At 42.7% G+C, this 20622-nt stretch overlaps 1 protein-coding gene across 2 annotated transcripts in view; it reads right to left on the bottom strand.

Annotated features, from left to right (window-relative positions):
• The window catches only part of PIK3CB (phosphatidylinositol-4,5-bisphosphate 3-kinase catalytic subunit beta), an 86005-nt gene that overhangs the window by 44641 nt on the left and 20742 nt on the right, over nucleotides 1-20622 (bottom strand). For both annotated transcript variants that reach the window (XM_064165432.1, XM_064165431.1), the window contains exons 2-5: nucleotides 18713-18833; nucleotides 6111-6296; nucleotides 3526-3751; nucleotides 1468-1691 (exon numbers count right to left, since the gene is read on the bottom strand). In XM_064165432.1, the coding sequence (XP_064021502.1) occupies nucleotides 1468-1691; nucleotides 3526-3751; nucleotides 6111-6263 (603 nt within the window). In that variant the 5' untranslated portion in view covers nucleotides 6264-6296; nucleotides 18713-18833. The remainder of the gene's footprint in view (nucleotides 1-1467; nucleotides 1692-3525; nucleotides 3752-6110; nucleotides 6297-18712; nucleotides 18834-20622) is intronic.

The raw sequence follows: 20622 nt of genomic DNA on the forward strand, positions 1-20622 counted from the left end.
ATAAAGATACTGATTTGTAAGCTTTTATTTTAGAGCATATAGGAGATAATACATCACAGGTATATTTCAACTTGCCCCTGACAAGTTACCCTCTTTCTAGGTACTGCTGCTCTCAGAAGTAACGAAGCAGAGCATTAATGTGCTTGATGTGCTAAACCACCATCTCCTTTGGAGTAGGGCAGAAGAGGTGTAGCAGCCCTCCCTCGGTTCAGTGAGTTCTGGGGTTCAGTTTGATTCATTTTGTATTGACATGCACACCCACTCCTGCAGATGTAAGCAATCTAAAAGCAGTTATTTACAGATGTGAAGTGTTGTCTGGCTCACATTCTTCTGACTTGTGCTTTACTTCTATAGACATTTACTGGTAAGGTGCCAGGCTGCCCCAATGGAAAAATCTAACTCTGTAAACTCAGGCAAATTTTATTGTGCAGTTTTTCAGCTTCTGCACAGTTCATAACAGCTTCCCACCTTCAGAAAGCTGCCAAATTGTGAAGCCTTTCTGCTTCTATCATAACCAACAGTGGGTACACAGGGAATGACACTTTTTCTCCCCAGGAAGCTGGCGCTCTCTGACAGCTGCCTTGCTTCCAAATCGTAGCTGTTTACACATCACAGAAATGGGGATCAGTCTCTTGCTCCTGCTCCACAGACAAGGAGGTAGCTTTTACAGCTCACCCACACGTCCCAGACAAAATGGATTTTAATATTCCTTTCTCTCAGTCTTGAACCATTCCTACTAAAAGAACTCAAGAGTTGCCATACCTTCCTATTTAATTCTCCTGAGATGGTTCTAGTACTCAGTGCAAGTAGTAAAATCTGAAACATTTACTGCTCTAAAAAGCAGCTCAGATTTGAGCTGTTAATAGCTTAGAAGGTCAGAACAGGCAGCAGAAGTATTCAAAACATTTGAAATGTCAGCAGCCTAACGTATGGCAGTGGCAGGCAAATAGGCCAGCATGACCCTCTGCACTGTTATCGTATGCGTAGACACATGCAGCACTTTAATCACAAGCTGGCCAGCACACAGATATGCTCACTGTTAGACAACTACAAATACTGATTCCTCTCTTTTTTGCAAATGTATTGCTCAACCTAATTAGTAGGTCAACCTCAAAGATGACCAACAATGAACCACACACTGAATGCTAGTGAAGCAGTACAGAGGCCAAAAAGTGCCCTGACAGCTTTCAATTACATTTTGCATTTAAACCAGCACAAAATACTACAGAACACAAGTTGCACATTTTGTCTCTAGAAGCAGAACTGTAATCTCTCTTCAGAAGTTCAGTTCATAGCTGTAGCTTCACATTCCCACCTTCTTACAAGAGTCAGGGATGCTGATGGTGAACGAATTTGCATTGTAAAGCAAAGCCCCTCACAGTATTTGATTTCATTTCATCTGTGACCAATCACCTGCTAATTCAGACTGGGATCAAGAACAGAACTGTGAGGAGCAACCATTCCTACCTGGCAGTTATCAAAATGAACAGCCACTACCAGATTTCCACTATAGAGCTTGTCTTGGAAGCTCTCTGGGATAACAGGCTCCTGCTCTGGTGGGTAGGTGTGCTTTAACCAGTCCATCCAGGAGAGACCCACGAGCGACTGAATCTTTTCCTCGCTGATTCTCCGCATTTTAGTTCGGAAGTCATTCACTTCAGGATCTTGCAAAGCATCAAACTCGTGGAGACCTGAAAGAATTCAAGCAATCAAAAGGATGCACACCTCTACAAATACTGCCCATCTGTCTACCAACCCACTCAAATGTTGACTATCTTTGAGTTAAGTGCTTTTCTTCAGACACCCCATCCAAAATGGATCTGGCCTGTATGTTGCCCTGCACATCAGTGGACTTCCAAAGTTATTGGCATAATGACCATGCAACCTGGCATGACAGTTCCAACAGCAAGAACCAATGTTTCTCATAAATACTATTAAATGGAAAAGATAACCTCATTCTGAGTTCAGGATCTCTTGGTAATATTCAAAGCTCTCTGCATAAAAGCAAATGCAAAGAAAACAGAGCAAACAAATCAGGTACCACAGCAGGGGAAAAGTGTTTGCAAACTACATGCTTTTTTCATGCCACAGAAAGGTGGCATAACCTTTGCTATTTCGTTTAGAAGTCAACAGTGATCATGTGAGCATAAATAGGTACGTGTATTCTTGATTTTTCTTTGTGAAGAACCTCTTCTGCTCAAGTCAAAATGGCAAGACTGAAATTTCAGCCCATACAAAACCAGTACAGTTGTCTCTCCAAAATACATAGAGAGAAGACACAGCTGCCATTCTTCAGTACTTCAGGGTCTACAGGGCCTGCAAGTGCTCCTTTCTGTAATTTAGGCAGCACCAAACACCTCTGGAGAGCAAACCATGCAGTCTAGAAGCTAAGACAGAACACCTTTTTCTCAGTGTTAAGGCACAGAACAGAGGCTGTGTAAGGAAGGATCTCGCACAGCAATAATAAGCAAAATACTGAACCCGAGAGGGTGAATCTGTCAGAATCTCTGGGAAGGGTTACGGTGGCTAACTGCTTCCATTGTCAGCTGTGACAAACAGACAGACAGCAACTGCTGAAACCTAAACAAAACCTGCACTCTTTGTAAAAGAGCTAACAATGGGTCATTGTTTGAAAACAAGAGGTGCGACCTCACACAACCCTGTCAATCTTGATTGTGTAACCAAGCAGAGTAGATTTCAAAGTTGAAAATTCTGAAATAACACCAAGTTACTGCAAACCCTTTAAAAATAGCTTGTCCTTGTTTGCTGAAAATCAGCCCCACAACTGAGAGCAGAACCAGTTACACTGTTCACTAACTCGCAAGCCATACCATCGGATTTGCAACTTCCTTCTTTGCATCCACTTTGCTGCCAGGCTATGATGCACTTTTCAGGGCTCATGCTTTTCTTCACTGACCACGAACATTACAGACTTCATAGACTTATAGAATGCACAGGGCTGGAAGGGACCTCTAGAGGCTGTCTAGCCCAACCTCCTTTCAGCGAAGAAGGACATTTCCAGCTAGATCAGCTTGCCCTATCAAGCCTGACGCTGCATGCGGCTTTCTCTGGGCAGCCTGTTCCAGTGTTACACACTCTCACGGTAAAGAGCTTCTTCCTAATGCCCAACCTAAATCTACCCTTTTGTAGTATAAAGTCATTGCCCCTTGTCCTAGTGCTACCTGCCCTTGTAAGAAGTCCCTCTCTAGATTTCTTGTAGACCTCCTTCAGGTCTCCCCAGGCCTCATCCAGAAAGAGAAAAATGTGCTCTTGACCCATGCAGTGCTACGCAGTGCTGAAATATAATACTGAAAGTAGCTTTCAACAACTTCCAATGTTTCATGTTGAGTATTTAAATTACTTTAAACTACACCAGTATCAGTCTGAGAAAGTGAAATTCTGTCTGGTAAATATTCCCATTTCAGTATTTTTTCCCCACATTTTTCCACTGCTACCTGCCCAACAAAGACCCTCACACAACACAAAAGTTTACCATCGTTTTCCAAAACAGCTAGGTGTAATTACCTTTGCCTATAAGGACACCTATTTTGGAATCCAACTTTTCTCCTGGATCGCAATTCCTTGTCACTAGTTTAAGGACAGGAAGAAAGGGTCTAACATCACAAAGTCTCCGTGTTTCATCCTCCAGCTCTTCATGCACGGCAGTTTGATTCACACACGAGAACATGTAAGAGTCGATCTCCATGAGGAGATGAAAAAGTGGATAGGAATGTGCCTGCTTCCATAACAGCTGCAAAGGAAACAATAAGAGAGCATGGACATTGCTCATGGACTGAAGGTAACATTCATCTCCATTTGTGTTGCAAAAGAAGGTAAGAACAACAGCTTTTATCTTTTTTACTCCTACCTATTGCTAACTATAGGTACCAAAAGACTACATCTGGTATTGTCCCTGTCTTCCTCTAAAACAATTACATCCATTAAAAATTTGTACCTTTTTCCTCTCCTTAAGTTCTTTAACTTCCATTTCCAGCTACTGGTACTTACCTATACCCCTTAATGACTGGGAAAGTTAAAAAGCCACGAAGTGCCCAAAACTAACTTTCACTGGCATCCATTTGCCATCATCCAAAGTACTCAGGTGGAATTACGAAGCCTACAGAAATGAATAGCTCTTCAAATCTCACAGCACTAGCCACCTTCTTTTCTCATATTTTACTCACTACAAGACACTCTTGTATCTTTTACTCAGTCTTGAGTACAAGATAAACTCCTCATATTTACTCTCATGTCCTCTCCTTATACATACAAGGGTCCACAAATTAGGGCTTGTCGGCCAATGTGGTGAGAGCAAAGGTACTAATCCAATATGCCACTCTTAGAATCATAGAATCAACCAGGTAGGAAGAGACCTCCAAGATCAGCCAGGCCAACCTAGCACCCAGCCCTAGTCAGTCAACCAGACCATGGCACTAAGTGCCTCATCCAGGCTTTGCTTCAACATCTCCCTGGGCAGCTCATTCCAATGCCAATCACTCTCTCTGACAACAACTTCCTCCTGACATCCAGCCTAGATCTACCCTGGCACAGCTTGAGACTGTGTCCCCTTGTTCTGTTGCTGCTTGCCTGGCAGAAGAGACCAACCTCACCTGGCTACAGCCTCCCTTCAGGTAGCTGTAGACAGCAATGAGGTCAGCCCTGAGCCTCTTCTTCTGCAGGCTGCACACCCCCAGCTCCCTCGGCCTCTCCTCATAGGGTTTGTGTTCCAGGCCCCTCACCAGCTTTGTTGCCCTTCTCTGGACACTTTCCAGCACCTCAACATCTCTCTTGAATTGAGCAGCCCAGAATTGGACACAGCACTCAAGTTGCGACCTGAGCAGTGCTGAGTACAGGGGCAGAATAACCTCCCTTGTCCTTTGCTTCTAGACACAGTGATTTCCATCAGAGACTTCTGTAGCTGTGATCAATATTCCCTCTCTTCGAGAAACAGATAAATATCAACAGCAACTGTTTACAGTTGAGTTTCAATGTGTCACAACCCCCAAGAAATCCAGACATCTTAACTCAAGCTCCTTATTGTTGTCATTTCTATGCTTGGTTTTTAAAGTCTTTGCTAGCTGAAGTCACTAGCAGACATTCCATTACCTCACTGCCATCTAACCTGGAGTTGCCTGGGTTACTCTTTCAGTAAAACAACAACAGCATTTTTCCAGTCAGAATTATTTTGAGTATGGCACAAAACCTATTTCTGGGATCACTTCCATTTTTAGTGGCACCCTCATATTTTTCTAAAGCATCAAGTGATTGACTGCATTAAAAAAAAAACCACCCAAGTGTTTAGAAAGCTTCCTATAAGGTGCAGAATAAATTATACAAAGCTACTACTGACACACAGAAAACAACTTCTATCAACAAATGAGTACCTTCAATACCAAAAACCATGTACTTGTTTACCAAGTAATGCATCACATTTCTTTATTGTCTTGTAGACACTTACTACGCTTAAGGAGGAGATTACTTGGTGTTGTAATTCACTCACTACCCAAGTAACTTGTCCAAATGCCCTCCTACAGCCACTATCTGATGAAAGGTAAATTCACTGTTCTTTAATATCTGTGGTTATTTCATTACCTGATTGATTATTCCTTCACTTTTTAATGATGCCCTAACGAGGCACTTGTACACAAGCTTTAAGTGGCATATACAGCTGTTAAAGCATTCAACTTTGGTGTCAATCAAGTGAAGCAGGAGCACAGCCTGTGACTTCTATATTAAAAACGAGATAGACAGTGACTCCTGTTTGCACACTAATCAGAGAAATGCTAAATCAATGTACTGTGTATTACTGATGTGTCAAAAAAAGGGTTTAGTATAGCAATACAGTCTTAATATAGAGCTATTAGAATAATCTCTGCTGAATTGTAACTATCAGCAAGAAGCAATTTCTCCAGACCTTGCCATCTGCCCAAAATCATTACAAATCCCGAGACACACATCTTTATTAATCAATCTGCTATGCACAGGCCTTCAACACATTCTTTTTTGTGCCTGCTCTAATTCATTACTTGACTTGCCAAAAGGCACACAAAAATCAGAGACAGCATTCATTCCAGAGCTAACTTCTAAGGTAATGGGCTGTTTGGCATTACCTGTTTAATGTGAGATATGGTGGCATCTCGAGGGACGTCCAGGTTGATGTAGATCCCAGTGGGCAACAGGAAGTCCACAGATATTGAGCCATCAGCACCAATCTGCGAATCCACTGCCCAGATGTCAAGGCTGTCTGTCACGGCAGGAGGCATTATGGAATCTCAATAATATCATAACCACATGGCCTTAGGGGAAAAAAAGAAGATTTCAAATTCAGTATACTTAACCTCCTATAATTAGACACACATTTTAAGGCCTTTGGAAAGTTTACATAAGCCTGCTCATACAGCTCAGCTTGCAGGTCTGGGGACTCGAATGCTGGCACTGCAAACACATAAGCAGAGTTTCACTCACTAATTCCATTCAGCATCATACGAGCTCATGCCTGGTAAAGCACTCGTGGTGAGATGTTTGTATCATTATGAAAAACATTTGTTTTTTTAAATCTAACTAATTAGAGGCCAGCTAAAAGTTAGACATCAATTTTAGATCTTCTCCAAAACTACTTAGCTGCATAAGATCCAATCAAAGCAAACTTCCTGGATGGAGCACAGCAATATTTAACATGAAAATACAAAATCAACTTCCTAATTTTGTTTTTGTTGTCAAAAGACTGGCCAGAGTGACATCAAAGTCTGTATCAGCAGAAATACCATCTTCAACTCTACTAGAAAGTGATGCTTTCATCTAGAGATGCTTATCTCAATTTGTTTTCACCCTTGAAGAGAGATCACCTCCTGCAAGTTCATCCCACAGTGGAAACTACATCCAGAGAGGGGTAAGGGGAAACTCTGTGGGACCCATTTCAACCCACTACACTGCCTTGCTCATTGCTTGGCCTACTCTTAATGCTACCACTAGTTTTCTGACATTGTGAGTCTTACACTTTGTTTACCACTCTCTAAAGATGCTTTAATCACTATTCACTTAAATACTTTCCTCTTCAACCAGACGATGCTTTTCAGCAGACAAAGGGATGGTAAATGTTGTAAACCGCTACTCCAATAAAGACAAGCTACCCCTACATCCCTCTAATTCTTCTTGGACAGCATGAGATGTGGGAAATCACCATTTGTGAAAATAGAAGCAACACTTTGGGAGCTTCTATCATTTTCATTACTGAATAATAGCTTAGCACCATCAGGTCCCAGTTTCCCCCCAGTAAATCCACACTGAACCAAAACAAAAAGAATTGGTGGTGGGGATGTACATCTGATGAAAGTAAAACTCAAATGTGAAATGTTTTATCTTAATTAGCAGATCTTTACAGCTTCCTTTGCTCATCATTGGTGTGGTCTCTTAAATTATCTCAAGGAAAGAAAAAAATGTAACTTCACCATGCAACACAGAATACATCCCAGAATAGCACAGCACATATCCCAAAAATCCAGAGAAAATGCATAGTCACAGAACAAAATCTTTTAGATTACCTAAAATCATTGTTGGATGCACACAGTATATTTTCAGTAGTCAGCCCTGAAAGTGGTACTGCCACTGAGCATTGCTTTAACCACTACAGCAACAAGGAAACATTAACCTGCTCTATGTGGTTATTCTCTTCATTATTTTTCTTTAAAGTCACCATAAGATATTTTCCAGCTTCATTCTCTTTTGGGTGCTTTTCCATATTTGCAATTCTGGAAACTTCTTTAGTGCATCAAGAAAGAGTTTAAAATGTTCAAAGCAACAAGGCTGAAAAATGCTGTTATATACCCTACAGTTACTGAGTTCTTGTCAGACACTTGCTTATAATTAGGGACTTCTACCACAGACAGCAGGGTATTTTTAAATTCCATTTCCATTTTCAATGACAAAGTGAAGAGCAACCATCATGCCAATGTGAGCAGGCTGGGAAGCTGTTCCTGCTTTCAGGCACTTACTTAGTATTTCCTTCCTCAGCACAATTGGGTTGTGCTTTTTACAGTCAGCACCCAGTTTCCACCAGTAGCTGACATCAGAGGGGTCAAGAGCGATCAAGTGTTTATACTGAGAACCACACTGATTGCCTCTGTAAAGGGTCTGTGAGGATGAGTCACAGGCCACGCTGTAAAATGTGCTGTGACACCAGTGACTAACTCCCAGTGTCGCATCTAGCAACTGCAGCAAAGGCAGAAAGCCATCTGGCCTGGGCGCAGCAACACCAGAGACCTTTTAAACAACTTCCAGCTAAAGGGAAAAAACAACCATCCAAATAATCATAATAAAAAGCTATTTCAGGCTGCTAACCTCATAGCTATTCTTGCCTGCTGTCACAGTAAAAACAACTCCTCATACAAAAGCAGGAAGTAATTAAACCCATACTTAATGCTGGCTACTCAAGTATCTAATCAATGATTGCTTTAATAGCAGCAAAGTCCCCTTCTAAATGCTCTTCTAAGTTACAGATACCCAGTACTGAGAGCCTGCGTGTTAACCTTCTCTAAACTCGGACAGGCATTTCATGTTCATATACATGTATGTACACAGAGAGACTTTTCATCTGTTTTAATACACCAGCAGTTCTGAAAGGGCTGCTTATACCAAGAGAAAGACCAGTAGAGCTTCTGCAGAATGAGAAGAGGAAAAGAATGTTAACACTCATCTTTGTATTTACTTAATGTACACGAGCAAGAAGTCCTACGAGATTTCTCTAAATGAAGACTGCCTGCAGTTTTTTGTCTCCGAACCTGCACATCTGGCAGGTGTACCAAGCATTCTGACTGAAGTGGAACAACCAGCACACAACCTGGCAACAGGTAGGTCATAGAGACAAGGAGCTACTGGAGAGAATCCATCAGAGGCTATGAAGAAGAAGGGACTTGAGCATCTCTCTTAATGAGATGCTGAGAGACCTGGGGTTGTTCAGTCTGGAGAAGACAGAGAGGAGATCTTACCAATGCTTATCAGTGCCTAAAGGGAGGAGGTGCAAGAGGATGAAGCAGACTTTTTTCAGTGGTGCCAAGTTACAGGAGAAGGGCCAAGGGGCACGAAGTGGAACACAGGAAGTTCCACCTGAACACGAGGATAAACTTGGTTCCCATGAGATCCCAGAGCACTGTAGCAGGCTGCCACTCTGGGCTGCTCAGTTCTACTCTTCTCCTTGAATCTCCGTCAGCACACCTCAAGCTTCCTAATGAAGCATTTCAGCTTCTCATCCAGGTAGAATCAATGAGTTCTTTTCCTTCATGTTATCTTGTTGAATCAGATCACAGAAGGATATGTTGAGTGCCAGAGGCTCTGAAAGGATAAGAACTGAAGCAGGACCTCTTTTCACCAGCAGCCAGCCTCCAGAGGGTGTCACAGAGCTTCAGGTAGCTGCAGACTCAAGATGCAGTTTTACAACTGGCTAGAACTGCCCAATCATACTGTCCTTTCTGCCAGTAACATCAGAGAACTGGTCCAACTCAGATGTTTAGATAATCCTCTTATTTAAACTCAATCTTTACTCAAAACAGCCTTCTAAGCTGGGACGCTGCATGAACAAAGAAGGTGGTGTTAATGCTTTGTTACTTAGAGGGTAGCACCATCGTTTCTGACAGCAGCCCAGATTCTGGCCAACTAGAGCAACACGTGAAAAATCACTTCCAACAAGGAGACAGAGCACCCAAGTAAAGGCCCGTTAAAATTCTAATAGCCTAAAGCAAAATGAATGTTTCACACTAACTCAGTTCCACCTAGATGAAAGGGGAGGGAGGAGCCATAGACTAAGTTGCATAGATTTTCATCACAGACATCTTCCTCTAGCATTCACTTGTCTTGACATTGCTTCACCACAGAAGCAATGTAAGCTATTTTTGTCTTCATTATAGATTCCTGCAGAGGGTGAGAATCTCCTCTGTGAAATCAATGTGAAAGCTACAGAGTTTAATTTTCTGTCTTTCCTCTGAGTTGTGACCTTGATCACAAGACAATCAGACACTTTAAGCAGGAGAGACCAACTGACAGACCACAGTCCCTGAACAGCTACTGAGAACAGCTATGTGTTCCCAGCACAGAGCTCTTCATCCTTGTTCTTGTTTTGTGATGGGGTTTTGTGTGTGAGAAGCACAGGGGTGCTTTGTTTGGGTTTTTTTAAAGGACTTACCATCTCTGGGCACACAAAAGTATTTTCTCTAGGGCTAACAGACTTATCCTAAAAGCCACGAGACTTGTAGTTTCCCTCTCATCCCCCAACCTAAGTATCTCTCATCATCTATCCAAGGATGAGGAAAAAGTGAATAAACAAATTAAAATGAAATAAAGAAATGGGGAAAAAAAAAAGTTATCAGAAGCAAGCTGCTCCTTCACTGATTCCTAAAAAGGTTTCAGGGATGATGACAGTCAAAAGTAAGTTACATATGTTGTTCCGTTGCAGCCTCCTCAGTTATCACCCTAACCAAAATGCAGAACTAGAACCAGGTGTGCCTGGGCTGTACAGTGCAGGTACCAAAGCAGACCTGAAAAACAAAGAAGGCAACGCTTCCAGAAAGTGTCAGTCACCAGCAGAACCACTGGGATGTTACACAACATCAATAATGAAACTCAGGCACTCGGAACATCCCCAAGAGTTACACGACTAAAAGAAGCAGCAGAGTTTCAGAAGCTGTGGTTACAGGCTGAGGTTGTGTGACTTACTGAGCCATCCGTTCAGAAGCTAATCCCATTTTGCTGAGACAGCAGGCAAGACCAGTTTGTAGCAACCTCAATTCCATTGTGACTGTGTCAGGAAAAGACATCACTGTGTCAGGAAAAGACATCACTGAGGGCACAGGATCACACAGCTGCAAAGGCTTCACACCATTGCTTTAAGAACTGGTGACCTCAGTTTTACCTGCCTTGAGTAGTTAACTTGCTCACATGTAAAGGAACAAAATCCAGGAGGTGCAAATATCTAATATGAACCAATGCTGACCAAGAAGGTATGAAGGACAATGCAAAGAGTGGGAAAGATTTCATAAGGTTGTCTTTAAGTTAAGAGCTGAACAGGAGCATCCAATCTTAATCTGCTAGGCAAATCCTTCTAAATCCAGCCTTTTGAAGAATGCACTAATGAGGAAATTTCACACTACATCATCAAGGTAGAAATTCTTCTTCACTTGCAAAATCACCACACACTCCCAACACTCACCCTTTGAGGTGTACTTTTCTGTTGTTAAAAGAACATCAACAGAAAATCCAAAGTAATACTCAAGCTACATCATGAAACACAATAAAAAACAATACTAATTAAAGGAGAAGTAAAAGAAGGTGATAAATATAAACACCCACTTAGCACAGTGCTAGAGAAAAATTCTGATTACCTGCTGTATCTCAAAGCGATCATTCTCCTCGGTTACCTCTCAGCAGCAAGAAAGTCTTCAGGTAATTCTTTAGAAGAGACACCAAAGTGGTGCCACCTATCCGTGAAACGTGGTTACAGCTCTCAGGATGAAGTAGGCATGCTATCCCAAAGGGATGGCAAGAAGAGGGGGGGCAGGGAAGAAATCACTTGTGCATGAGAAAGTCCATTTCCTTAATCATTTTCTTTTTACACCACCTCTTTCAAACAAGGACGCATTTTAAGGGCACGGGGATCCAGAGCTCTTCAGGCTAAACACAAACTTGGATGTGTTTTCAGTTGTCACTAAAAAGAAGAGTATTGACTATTTACATAGGGGACAAATACCAGAGCCCGGCTTGTTTTGGTTATGTAAAAGCCAAAAGCCCTCTGCTTATGCAGAGTCTTGCTTTATGTAGCAAGTTGTTACAGCTGTTGAGCACTACATTCAAGACGATCACCACTGTGATCAATACAGCTTTATCTGCTGCTTGCTCTGTCATGTGGCAGTCAAGGGGCTAAAAAAAACCCCAGCCTTGCAGCAGTGAAAGCAGTTGAAAAGGGCCACCCTAGCCAGCCACACAAGAGCAGCGTTCAAACAGTATCTTAGTGTGCAGAACAGAGTCGCTGACAAGCTGACCACAGTCATTTTCTAGGAAACAGCAGCAGCACATCCCGGAGCCTGAGCAGGAGAAACACCAAGCACTCGCACAACACAGCCTTTGTCATCATTTGTCTAACTACGTAAACATCTCGGACTATAAAAAGATGAGCCAGCTACACTCAAGGAAATACTTGAGAACAAACAAGAACTACATCCTATTCTGTTCCTAACACTGTAACAAACTAACAGCTGCTGCCGCAGCCTAGGAACTTAGAGGTCCCGGTCAGCAGCGCTGCCCCCAACACGCCAGCAGCAGTGTCAGAGCGCTGCGCAGGACTCCCATTTACTGACTGCCACTGCGTCGACACCCACCGGGACAGACTGACATCAGCCCCCGGCTGGACTCCGAGGCACTTTCTTTTCTGCACACAGTTTCACCTTATCTGTAGCTCACCTTGAGAGCAGTCTACAGGCTGAAGCGGCACTTTTAGGCTCTTCCCCTTCCTTGGCTGTCCCTTGCCTCCCCAGCCCCACAGTGGAAAAACATTGCGAACAAACACTACTATTTTTGCCCCGGCTCAGGGAATGACCTGCCTCGCCCTCTGGCAAGCAGGCACCGTATCTGCATCAAGGGTGGGGTGAGAACAGTCATTACCCTCCAGCTGCCGTCACAGGGATGAAATGAGGTCTAACGTGGAATTGCAGCAGAGCCTTTGCTTAACGGCTTACGGTGACAAGAGAGGGCACCTACGCTAAGCAACAAGCACCAAGAACTCACTGGACCTTGCAGTTCACACAGGTACAACAGGGACCCTCATTTGAAGAGGTAATGCACTAACAAAGCAAGTTTATTCTGTGAGCTATTTCATAACTGCAAAGTGAGCCCACTCGAAGTCCTGGCTTTCTACAGCTTCACAGGTGACCTTAAACTGCTTGTAGCTTCAAACCCAAACACAGCCAGCCTGGTTAGAAATGCATGCACCAGCCAAGCTGAGGCTCTTCCACTCCAGCAATGCCGTGGTGATTTACCCACAAAAGCAAAGACATGAAGAACTCAAGACATCTCCAGTGTAGCCTGGAAAGCTATTTTTAAAGCTCATGGGGTACCATAAATATTTCCCAGTAGTTCACTTCTACTGCCACGTGAGCTGGCCCTATGGAATGGAAAATTAAGTGTCCATTTAGTCAGGATTCCTCCAGAAATCAGAATAAAAATATCACCATTTAGCTTTCTAAAAATATCCACGGACAGAAAGCATGAAAGGCCTTATTTAAATATCATTCCTTCACAGTGCTCAGACTGGTACCCACAGCAGCCTCTCAGCCACCCAAGCTTAGACTGTCTCATTTTCCCCATGAAATGTAGCTAACTTTCTACAGACAAAGATGAGTTTTTTTCATGGTCCCTGATTATTTTGCCTATTTATGTTCTGTAACTTTACTCCTCTGCTGTGCCCATCGCATTACAAACCATAACAAATGGAGTTTCTACTTCGATATTAATGTCTCTAAGAAAAGGTGGCCCAGTTTTCACGAAATGCTGAGCACCTGCATTTGCAATTGGCTTTGACAGGACTTAGAGACATGGGAAAGAAACCCCAAATGTTAGCTGGTTTCAAATTAACATTCCATTTCATTTTAAATCACTTGATCTGACCAGATGGTTTGATTAGATTTGCCTCTTCTAATGGAAATTACTCAACAAAAGTGCAATTTTAAAACTAGCTGTAAATGAGATTATTGTCTTCAGACTTTTTTTCCTGCACAACCTGCCTACAGGTGGAGAACAGCACAATTCAGAAGTCATCCCACACTTGGAAGCGTTGTCAGAACTCCCCATCATTTTATACTCAGGCAAATAAGCACAGTTCCTGCTCCCCCCACCAGTTATTCATGATGCGCCAAACCGATGAACGAAAGCGAAGCCTCAGGCTTCTGACAGACTTCAGACAACTCACAGGCTGCACATCATTCACAATGAACACAAAATACAGAAGTAACAACAGCTTCTCACAGCTAGTTCATGACTAGCCTTTGCTCTCTCCTAAATATCCCTGAGCAGATACAATATAGACACAGGCATACAAATTGGATGGTCATGGCCAAGAGGGAAGGGAATATAAAGAAATGGAAGACAACAGTACGTTAGAAAAGTGCTGACATACAACTAAGAGTTAATCTGAGACCTTGACCCACAGAGTCAGGGAGATAGGGAGGAAAGCTCAAACACAGCAAACAGCCCAGTCCAATAATTCAGTATTCTACGTCGGGCAGGCTGTGAGAATGCACCTGGTATATTCAACTTCAGGAAAACTCATGAACAGCTCTCTGAAATATTTTCCTAAGTTTTGAATAGCAGCAGGCAGAGTGGGGCCTGACAAAGAGACCAATGAAGTCTGGATAGCATGCTCCAAGACAGTAAAATGAAATGGGCTGCCCAGGGAGGTAGTGGAGGCACCGTCCCTGGAGGTGTTCGAGAAAAGACTGGATGAGGCACTTAGTGCCATGCTCTGGTTGACTGGATAGGGCTAGGGGATAGGTTGGACTGGATGAGCTTGGAGGTCTCTTCCAACCTGGTTGATTCTATGACTAAAGACCTGGGAGAGGATTACACGTGATTAGTTCACAATATAGACAATTCACTTTCGGTAATCCAGATCACTGTAGATAATTTACATACTAGGAGAGGGTAGAATGAAATGTTAGGACATACTGAGTTCTAATATTGGAAAAAGACTCTAGTAAGCATTCCAATGATGGGATGCTCCAGTATTTTCTTGCCTGTTCTACCACTTGGAATAATTACTTGTTCCACTGGAAACACAGAGTAAAGGAGGAATAAAAAATCCACTTACAAGACATTTAAATACACGAAGGGTTAATATTTCCTCCCCTTTTTATTGTGCAACTGGATCTAGACCATTAACTTTCACCAGCAGCCAACCGTTTCCTTCAGCTATTAAAATGTTCCGTCTCCAAATGACAAGCTAGATGACTTTCTACTATAAAAGAGTTAAGCCCAAAAATGGAGGCTTTTCTATATATAGACATCTCTTCACACAGGGACTAAACCATGCACTTTCCAATTATTTCTGATATTTCAATCAAAATGTCTAGGAAAGAGGGTTATTCTCCAGCACACAGCCTGTATGCATCTAGAAAGAGAGGCAAAGAAGTGAAATAATTGCAATCCGTGAAAAATTAATGGGGAGTGGAATTTTCACCTAATTAGAAGGGCCCAGATAAGCAGCCTGTGCTTAAGTCTCATATCCTGAGATGCCACTAAAACTTCAAAAGATGCCCTTTAAGGACAAAAATAATCATAATTTACATGCTTCAGCAGACTAGACAGTCTCCCTGATGGGGTCAGTTTCTTACACAGCTCAGTCTGGTCTGGATTTTTGCAGTTAGCTTTTTTCCAGCACCACCTTCAGTGTCTCCTACTGCACACAGTCAGAGGTGGCTGTTTACGGCCATCAGTTGCATGAACAGAATTATTCACTGCTGAGCATGCTTGAACGCTGACTGTGCAAATATTTAGATGCATTTTATGCTTCTTTTCATGACACTTATACAGAAAGACAATCTGAAATATAATGGCATTTGGGAGAAAAGAATAATCCTAAAAATCACACATAACGAATACTTTTTCCATTCAGCAAATGGTAACAAAGGCAAAGGTAGTCCAGGCCATTCATCACAAGGACCAAAAACAATCACAGACTGATTTAGGTTACAAAGGACTTCTGGGAGTCATCTGGTCCCAAGATTATTTTCACCACTGAAGTTGAAACATGTTGATGAGGAGTTTGCACAGTTGATTCTGAAAGTCTCCACAGATGGAGGCTCCAGAGTCTCCACGAGCAATCTGCTCCAACACTTAAACACTCTCACAATCATTTATTTTTTTTCCTTGTGTCCAACTGGAATTTCTTTTGTTGCAACTTGTACATTTTGCCACTTGCATTTCATCTTACCTTCCACCTCCTCTTAGACACTTCTAGAGAGCTGAGAACTAGAGACAGTGCCTGGATGAAGCTTTACAAGGGCTGAGCAGAGGGGAATGAATGACTGTCTCCCTTGACTGGTGGGGCCAAGTGTATGGTTAGGGCTGGTTGATGCAAGGGAGCACGGTGGACAAGCTCAGCCTGCTCCCTCCTGAAAGCTGCTGCTTCTGCCTTTGGCAAGAACTGCTTCAGCAGGCAGTCCCAATCTGACCCGTAGGTGGGGTTACTCTTCCCCAGCTGTGAGAGTCCACATCTGTGAGAGTCCACATCTGTTTTCAAGACTTCACCTGGCTTTTTACCTGTGAATATAGACACTGCTCACACTGGAAATCTGCACAGCCATACACAAATGTCCAAATCAAAACAAACAAACAAAAAGGTGCAAAACCATTTCACCCAAAAGAGCAAATGAAAGTCTACTTTAGGTTTTAATATCCAAATTTTCTAAGCCCCTACAAAAAATAAACAGGGGAGTAGGGAGGAAACACAAACTACTGGCTACGAAACAGGAGATAGTTTTGTGCCTGGCATTAGCCTCTACACAGGGATTTAAAATGACTAAAGATGTCTGCAGTGGGCATTTTTCACTTCATATGTTTGGAGAGCTTAATTTCAACTTTATTGCCCATCTGCTTTGGTAACTTGATTACCAGAGTCAAGACTTAACTTGTCAAAATAAGCGTGCAAGCAGCTCTTCACCAAAAACTCCTCACCGAGGCTGGGCTCGCTCTCACCCTGCACAAGAGGATGACTCTGTGGTTCGTAACCTGGCTCACAGCTCTGCATCCATCCCACTCAGCCATGCACTGAGCAGAACTCTTCAGCTGCCACTTTTCAATGTTTTGCACACCCTGGTGAGGTTTTCTTGGTGTTTTTTTGGGTTTTGGTTTTAGTACTCAAATCAATTTCACTGAGCCCTATGAGGAGAGGGTGGGAGAGCTGGGGATGTGCAGCCTGCAGAAGAGGAGGCTCAGGGCAGAGCTCATTGCTGGCTACCTGAAGGGAGGCTGTAGTCAGGTGGGGTTGGTCTCTTCTCCCAGGCAAGCAGCAACAGAACAAGGAGACATAGTCTCAAACTGTGCCAGGGGAGGTCTAGGTTGGATGTTAGGAGGAAGTTGTTGTCAGAGAGAGTGATTGGCATTGGAATGGGCTGCCCAGGGAGGTTGTGAAGTTACCGTCCCTGGAGGTGTTGAAGCAAAGCCTGGCTGGGGCACTTAGTGCCATGGCCTGGTTGATTGGACAGGGCTGGGTGATAAGTTGGACTGGATGATCTTGGAGGTCTCTTCCAACCTGGTTGATTCTATGATTCTAAATAGGTCGGACATTGTGACATGTGCCTGTATTTCTACTGTGTTGTGAATAGATGACAAACAATTTCATGCAATGTAATTTTTGAAAATCAAGAGGTCAGAATTCCAATGCCAGCTGCCACAAGAACCTTCTGCAAGTACCTTTGTCAGCAACATGACATAGGGCCTATAGGACTGATACACATTTACATGTGCTGACTTAAAACTGTAGCATTTGCTTCAAGGACTTAGGGAATCAACAGGCACATTGACCTCTTTAAATTCACATTTAATTTCTTATAGAGTTTCATTTCTTTCCTGCTTTAAATAAATAAATCAATTAAAAGTTATCAATCCAAACATTATTTTGCCAATTAAAAACACTTTGGGAAAAATGCCAAGCAGGAGAAGTTTGGCTTGTCTGAGTAGGTTTCACAGATGATGACACCATGTACACATCCCTTTTTAAAGGAGAAGCTGAGAGCCATTTCCTCTTGGCAATAAAGCAGTATGCCAAAATACACTTCCTGTAAACGAAACTCAGTTTCCACTCTCTGTCAGTTCTAACAACCAGATATTTCTCATCCCCAACTATGCATTCGAGTGCACTTCCAACAACTCCTGCAGAATCATGTTCACACATGCTACAGCATGAGTAAATTCTGAAGCAGACAAAATATTAAACAGCTTTTTTTCCCACTTTCTGACTTCTGCAAGTATATTTAAGTATTTTACAATCTGAAGCAAACAAGGTGACAGAAGAAAGATTACATTTCCCATCTCAAGCAAGTGAAGAACACAGAAATTGAGAATTAGATGGTATCACTGTATAAATGTTTACTTATCTAGTATCAAAAAGTGCCTGAGTTAGGTAGCTAGGCTTCTTGTATCATAAATGAGATGTGTCTCAGCACAGAATTCACAAAGGCTAGAAGTTAACTGGGAACAGTGAAGAAAAGCTGTACCTGAGATACAGAATTGATGACTTACACTAGTTTGATGACTGAAATGCTGAGACACTAACAACAAAAACATCAAAGCCAGAGAATGGCAGGAGAATGTGGAAGGAATTGAAAGTTATGGCCAAAAAAACCTAAAATTCTTTTAAAATTCCCTGAAAGATAAAGAGAGTTTTAATTTTTGCCATCAAAGCAGGGGTTACACATAATTACATCTATACCAGGCCACTTCCTGCTCAAAATCATCCCTAGACACCAAGAGAAGAATCTAAAGCTCACCGAGATTTCCTAAGGCGCGATTGTTTCCGAGACGGGAGTCCAAAAGAGGGTCCATGATCCACAGTATGGACCAAATGACTATTTTTCCCCCCTATGCAAGCATAACAAAGTGAAATACAGCAGCCCAAACCCTGTGCTACAGAGTTTACAAGGGAAACAAATTAAACCAAGCCACCTGTAATACTTACTCCAGAGAACCTGTTCCTGGTTCAGTCTGACTGTGTAGCGAAGATACTTCTATTGAACATCGCTTTTGTTACTGTTAGTCCTGTCTTCTTAGAAGGTTCCACAAGATGACCTAAATTTGACCTACAAAGGCAAAATACAACATAACATAATTAACCAAATAAGAAATTCAGCAATTTAAAGTTGGTTTTATAGCTCCATGGACTTTCTGAGCAGACATATCTAATGAAGCACTCATTTCCATTCCCTTCAAATACTACAGTACCATGCTCATGTCACAGCATCTAGCAACTGCATGAATGTCAAATCCTCAAGCACTTGGTTCACAGAAAAATGGAAAGGAAAAAATATGCAGATGTTATTTATTCTAACAATGTGGTTATCATGATCATTAATTAGGTAGTGAAAATCATTGAGCATAACCAGGAATTACATAGCCAAAACCATTGTTTAGCCTCTACAGAGATTTTAAAGTTTTTGCACACTCCACTTAGGTCAGATCAACAAACATCCACTGCAACTGAAGACAAAAGAAAGGGAAACAGAATTGTCTTCATTCTCCTAACCATAGCTTTTCTTTTACACCTGGCTTTAAACTGGCTCTTTCTTTTGCGGGGTTTGTTTCCTTGTTTCTGTTGCTTTAGAGGGGGTGGGTTTGTGATTGGGTTTTGTTGTTGTTTAGGGGGGGTTGGTTGGGTTTTGTTTGGTTAATTGTTTTGCAGGGGGGTTGTTGTTGCTTTCAAAGAGAGTAACTGTGATCTGTAGTTTTATGGTGGAAAATTTGAGCTTACAACATCAATGATCCCATCTTCCTATTCACATTTAAACTTATGAAAGGTCTCCTTTGACCAACGTCCTGAAGCTATAATCCACACGGATCCAAGATATCATCTCCATTTCATTCTAACTTCCAACCAGGCTCTCAGCAAAGTGAAATAAACAAAAAGATGTAACCTCTCCTTGAGAACAAAGCAGTGCTATCAGTTTGCACTGATACTATCTACAGGTTTGTAGGCCAAGCCACAGAACACAGGGTCCTAACTATGCTGCTCCTCTCATAAACAATTCTTTTTCTAAACCGCACTGTGCTCATCGAAACTCTGCAGCGCCCTGAGCAGGAGCAGGAGCTGGCGTTTCCTCTGCCCCATGCAAAGCAGACCTCTCGAGGGATCAGCATATAAAGCACTCTGATGCAACTCAGATTTCTTAGTGGCTGCTACATCTGCTTAGTCTGCAAAACTGAGTTGCTGCTCCACGTACAGCCTTTTGAAAACTACCTGGTGGTGCTTAACAATTTCACTGGCCCAGAAACATCTCTGTCGTGGAGGGCCATGAGGCCCCAAAAGAGGCTTATTTATGCCTATGCCTGCCTGGACATGTTTTTCTGCCAGGACCCCTGGTTGTAAACAGGTTGTGTAAGCCCCCACACACCCAGCTGGTGTCTCCCTGGGGTAAGCCATTCAAATAAAGAGGGGTGCACAGGTAAACAAAGTGTTCAGACCCCTGCACAGCTCAGATGCTACCTTGCTAGCCGCTCAGACCCCGGCTCGGATGCCATTGCTCACACTCAGAGCCTCACTCACAGCTCACCTGCCTGCGTACCTTTCTTGCAGAGCTCATTTAGCCTGCACATAAATATATATGAGGAGCCTACAGTCTCCAGCCAGCTGTGCACATCTGAAGGCTATCGTGCTATCAGGACCAGATCCTGTATGCCTTTACCTATGGAGCACAGACTCCCAGCAGCTGCGCACATCCTGCACGCCTGCTGCCTATCATTGCTTGGTAAGTGCCACTGCTGCTGAGATAACCAGGAAGCAGACTCTGGATTGTCTGCACACACAGCCTGAAGCCATGAACAACAGTGCCAGAGACAGCAAGATATTCTCCCCCTATACCTGAGATCCTGCCA

This window comes from Pogoniulus pusillus, chromosome 26 (genome assembly GCF_015220805.1).
Source record: "Pogoniulus pusillus isolate bPogPus1 chromosome 26, bPogPus1.pri, whole genome shotgun sequence".
Taxonomy (NCBI): domain Eukaryota; kingdom Metazoa; phylum Chordata; class Aves; order Piciformes; family Lybiidae; genus Pogoniulus; species Pogoniulus pusillus.